The sequence below is a fragment of the Coccinella septempunctata genome, chromosome 7 (genome assembly GCF_907165205.1).
Source record: "Coccinella septempunctata chromosome 7, icCocSept1.1, whole genome shotgun sequence".
Classification (NCBI taxonomy): Eukaryota; Metazoa; Arthropoda; class Insecta; order Coleoptera; family Coccinellidae; genus Coccinella; species Coccinella septempunctata.
Window position 1 is genome coordinate 28,720,533 of NC_058195.1, and position 5,226 is coordinate 28,725,758.

Here is a 5,226-nt window from a genome sequence, read left to right on the forward strand (position 1 = left end):
CATTTTTCTATTCATTTTATTTATACAATATTGTATATCCAGTATCGATTGCTGCATAAAATCAACTGATGAAGTCTTCTAATTGCAGAACCTTGAATTTTTCAGTATAAACTTTTTACAGATTGAATATTCTAATTTTAAAATGAGATCTGGCAATATTTTTCACTAAAAGAAAGCCATAATGTCTTCCAATCACTGAAGAATATAAAAAATGTTCTTTCAAAGAAGGGAACAAATCATCAACTCGATCATAAAATTTTTGGGATTGAATTGTTGCAAATGCTTCGAGAAAATTTTCATCTCTTGAAACTCTATTTTCAGTTGAAATCATCAAATTCCTGATTGACATATCGTTATAATTCCATATGATGGTACATGAAGTCCCTCTGAAACAAACAAAAAATAAAATCATCTCAGTTTCATATTAAATTATCTCATCTTACCTTGATTTTTGAAGAATATTACAATTCCCTCAAGACTGGAACTTTTAGGGTCACAGTATCATTCTCTACATTTTTTGGTAATTATGGAGAACATGCCACCATCGGATAAATCAGATGAAAAATTCAGTACTTACTAATTTTGGGGCGTAGATTGCGAATCCGAAGTCGAGATCCCGTGCAAATGCCTAGTTTTTGAGAAAAAAAAAAAAAATGGTCACTTCATTCGCGTGCCTTCATTTCCTTATATTTGTCATAAAAATCCATTCGTTCTTGATTTCAGGCAAGTATTTCGTGTAAAGATTCATTTTCAATCATAAATCATGCATTTCCATCCGTTTTTCTACCATTAATTCGGTAAAAACGAGATGTTTACGTTTGCCCACGAAATCGGCCATTAGGGTTATGATGACAGCGAGTGGAGCGAGGTTGCCAGATTGAAAATTTATCGGATCAGCAAAGATACCACGGGGAGATGTAGACCTCCCAGATATATCTCTGGGGCCACTTTTGCCTGGATAGGAGAATGGAAAAAAGGAATAATTGTGAGAAGGAAAAAGAAGGTTAGGTTAGGTTACGTTAGAACTTTTTCTATCACATACTTGAGGTGAGTACAGCTGAAAAAGTCATCCAGAAAAGACCACAGGCAGGTGTGGGCCTGGATAGGAGAATGGAAAAAAGGAATGATTGTGAGAAGGTTAGGTGAGGTTACGAACAAATATGAACAGGAGAAGCTTGAATAATGAAATAGAAACGAAAAATAAAATTATTACAGGAACTAAACCGCAGATTTGAACTATTCAATTATTTGCTTCCTCATCATTTGGAGAGAGCTGTACTCGCCTCAATTATGTGCTAGAAAAAGTTCTAACGTAACCTTACCTAACCTTCTTTTTCCCTCCCAAAATCATTCCTTTTTTCCATTCGCCTATGCAGACAAAGGTGGCCCCAGAGATTATCTCTGGGTGGCACACACTTCCCCGTGGTTTCTTGGCTGATCCGAAAAATTTTCGGTCTGGCAACTACGCTCCACTCGCTGTCATCATAACCCTAATGGCCGATTTCGTGGGCAAACGTAAACATCTCGTTTTTACCGAATTAATGGTAAAAAAACGGATGGAAATGCATGAATTATGATTGAAAATGAATCTTTACACGAAATACTTGGCTGAAATCAAGAACGAATGCATTTTTACGGCAAATATAAAGAAATGAAGGGACGTGAATGAAGTTACCATTTTTATTTTTTTTCTCAAAAACCAGGCATTTGCACGGGATTTCGACTTCGGATTCGCAATCTACGCCCCAAAATTAGTGAGTACTGAATTTTTCATCCGTATTTCTTGATGGTGGCATGTTCTCCATAATTACCCATTTTTTAAATGTCTCTTCATCAATGTGGCACTGAATCAAAAGATTTCTCCCAATGATGGGCAGCATTTTCAGAAATACGTTGATCTTGTCTCAAAAAGTCCATCACTTCTTTCATGTGTTGTATTTTATTTTTAAGAGACTTAATTGTATAATTTCCTTCTATATGGAGTTTTTTCAATTCGATGAGTCTTTTCATCAATTTTGAAGGAGAAATACTGAAACAAGTTTAAAAAATTTGTAAACCTATCAAAGATATTCAAAAATTGATATAATTGGGAACTTACCTATAATTGTGAAGTAAGCCATCGTAAATATCCTGCTATTCAGCGAAAAAAGCTAATAAAACCACACGAATCCGCTGAATATCACCAAAAATACGTTCATATTTGTTATTATTGTTTACATTCTTTTGACTTGACAGCAGGCAATGGCAGCTAAGAAATAGAATATTCACTAAATTGTTAGACCGTGATCATAATACCGTGCTATGACCTGACAAATGGCGGACCCACTTTTGTCCCATGAAAATAGGATGCGCACAGAGATATAGAATATATTCTATATCTCTGGATGCGCAGTGGTCGAAGCTCAATCTCCCCCCTTCTATATCTCTGTTTCAGATGGACTATGTAAACCATAAAATTCACGTAATTTTCTGAAAACACTTTTCATAGAACGCTGATTTTCATAAAATAATTTTACAATTTGAACGCGTTGTTGTATCGTGTACGAAGCCATTTTTATAAATGTCGTACCAAAGTTATAGAGTAGAAAGACATTGAACTAAAGTTCTTTAGTTCAATGTAGAAAGATAGGAAACGCCCTCATATCGCTAGTACTAAAAACCGACTACATTTTGGCCAGTGAAAACACATTTGACAATGAGATGACGCTGAAGACGTATTATCAATACAGAAAAACTGTTCAATAACAGTTTTCTGTTTTATAATTGAGGGACGCGAAATTCGAATTCTATTCCTTGTTCTCTACTCTCTGTGAACACAGAACACAAATATATGCTGTGAATGCAACCTATGATTTCATCGAAGAGGAATATTTGATGTTCTGTGGAAGAGGCTCCTCTTTGGTTCAACCACTGAACACAAATATACAATCATTGAACTCTATGGGAACCATAGAGTTCAATGTTTACAACCATAGACATAGAGACATGGACTGTGCCTTCCCTTTATATCTATGCATGAAATACGGTCAAAAAAAGTGACAGAGAGAAAAACACGTCGGGAATGCAGTTGTCTTTTTCTAGAATTTTGATTGGTCTACACTCACCTCTATGTGAACAAAAAAGAGAAAGGTATATCCCGACGAGCTTTTCTCTCTTTCTAATAAATAGCCAATTTCATGCTGGCATTGCTCAGTCCATGTCTCTATGTCTATGTTTACAACGCACACATTGAACTTTAGTTAGAACTTTCTTTAGTTCAATAGTTCAATGAACGCACAGAACACGTTCAACGTCTGTCACACACGTCAATTCAACTTTATCTATGGTCATACCTCATATTTGATGTTCTGTGCTCACATTGAACTCTATGTTCAATGTGTGCTCATAGCTCTTTCTCTCTCGCGTTCTGCCAGTAGACTCTATGAGCACTTTTTGTTCCGTGTCGTTCGGGCACGCAGTTTCAGAACAAAAAGTGTCAGTAGTTGTCGTTCGTTCTAGACGGAGTAGAGTTTTCGGAATCAACTCTATGAGCCCCAGCTCCCAAGGTGGGGCGCGAAAGGAGTTTGTGTAGAAGTAGGGTTATGAAACGAGACAAACCATAAAAAAACAACTTATAAACAAACTATTCATAAAACTGTAGAATTTCCGTTTAATCCACACTAAGAATTATCTATTCTAATACATTTTCGAACAAATTGCATGCAAATTCAACTTTTTCCCATGAATTTTGTGGTCGACATTTGTCATTCGTTCATTCAAAAATTGCCAATTTGTACAGACTCCATTAGCCCTAGCTGATCTGTGATAAAACTCTAGTTCTACTCGCTCTGTACCGGTGTTTACTGGCCGAACGTAGTCTCTCTGTAATCTGTGCACAGAACAGACCCAGACAGTACTTTATGAATCTGTGCTCTTTGGTCATAGCGCAAAAATATCATAGATAACCTAAAAAATATATAAATAACATTTCGCATCTCGCAGGCGATTTTATTCTTACACAAAATAAAAGAACTATAAATATATATTATTAATAACATATGGGTATTAATATCAGAGCTTTAAGTTTTATATTTATGCTCTGTCAATATCATTATTAGATATAATACCAAAGTGTAAAAACTGTGGTGTAAAAAGGACAAAAAGAATTTTTTATAGCATTTCATCATGAGTAATTATGCAAAATATGTAGAACTTACGAAATTAACAACTGAATACGCAAGGAGAATGAAGAGACTTAGTGATAGAATATTCACTGAGGTTGCTCGTCCAACAAATCCTAAATCTATGAAAGTTGTAAAATTATTCAGTGAGAAACCAGTAAATTTAAGGAAGGAGGTTCATTCATACTATCCCAGACATCCAGAAACTGGTAAATTAATGCTTATGCTTAGATATTATGGTTTATATAGAGATGAACATGAAGATTTCCGTGAAGAGATGAAAAGAATGAGAGCGTTAAAAGGAAAAGTAGAACCAGAAAGGAAATCGAGGAAAACATTTACAAATATATTTGAAGGAAAGTCCAAACAAGTAAACAAAAAAAGTGAAGAGTCCTAAATTCTGAATGCAATTTTTAGAAAGTATTTTGTCATATTAACTGATTAATCCTTTAAATAAAGTAGTGCCAGTTTAGAAACTCATGTATTAATTCATTCTTGGTTTATAATCCTGAGAATAATAAACCTTGTACAGCTGGTTTTACAAATTAATTGCTGAACTGCGGATGAATTTACTAACGGCCGTTTTCAATTATCCTATCTATCCATTGTTTCAGTTACTGAAGATAGAAAATGCATGTGATTTCGTTTCTATGATCTATCTGTAGATATAATTTAGAATGGTTCAAAGATTATAGAGTAGAAAGATAGGAAACGCCCTCATATCGCTAGTGCTAAAAACCGACTACATTTTGGCCAGTGAAAACACATTTGACAATGAGATGGCGCTGAAAACGTATTGTAAATACAGAAAAACTGTTCAATAACAGTTTTCTGTTTTATAATTGAGGGGCGCGAAATTCGAATTCTATTCCTTGTATTGAATTTCAATATTGACCTTGTTGAGACCAGAAAACAAACATCCTGAGCGACAAAACAAGAGGATGGTTTTGTTTTGTGACCAGGATGTTAGTTTTTATCTGAACATTGTTTGGAATCGATTGGTATCAATGAAATACGCTGTTGGATGTGATAAATTTTTATTTGCAATCAATAAAAAATGTACAAA

At 34.7% G+C, this 5,226-nt stretch overlaps 1 protein-coding gene and 2 long non-coding RNA genes across 3 annotated transcripts; 1 reads left to right on the forward strand and 2 right to left on the reverse strand.

Moving 5' to 3' along the window:
- LOC123316864 lies at window positions 1–519 on the reverse strand. Its single transcript, XR_006538105.1, has 2 exons — window positions 444–519; window positions 1–386 (listed from the first exon to the last, which is right to left on the reverse strand). It is a non-coding gene; the product is annotated as an uncharacterized LOC123316864 (long non-coding RNA).
- Window positions 520–1,990: 1,471 nt separating this feature from the next.
- LOC123316865 lies at window positions 1,991–2,242 on the reverse strand. The gene is made up of 2 exons (XR_006538106.1): window positions 2,099–2,242; window positions 1,991–2,029 (listed from the first exon to the last, which is right to left on the reverse strand). It is a non-coding gene; the product is annotated as an uncharacterized LOC123316865 (long non-coding RNA).
- Window positions 2,243–3,914: 1,672 nt separating this feature from the next.
- LOC123316863 (28S ribosomal protein S33, mitochondrial) lies at window positions 3,915–4,636 on the forward strand. The gene has a single exon (XM_044903127.1). It carries the CDS (start codon window positions 4,165–4,167, stop codon window positions 4,555–4,557), a length of 393 nt encoding a protein of 130 aa, XP_044759062.1. The 5' UTR covers window positions 3,915–4,164; the 3' UTR covers window positions 4,558–4,636.
- The last annotated feature ends 590 nt before the right edge of the window (window positions 4,637–5,226 follow it).

Coding starts and splice junctions, on each gene's coding strand:
- LOC123316863 (XM_044903127.1), top strand. CDS start 4,165: ATGAGTAATTATGCAAAATATGTAGAACTTACGAAATTAACAACTGAA.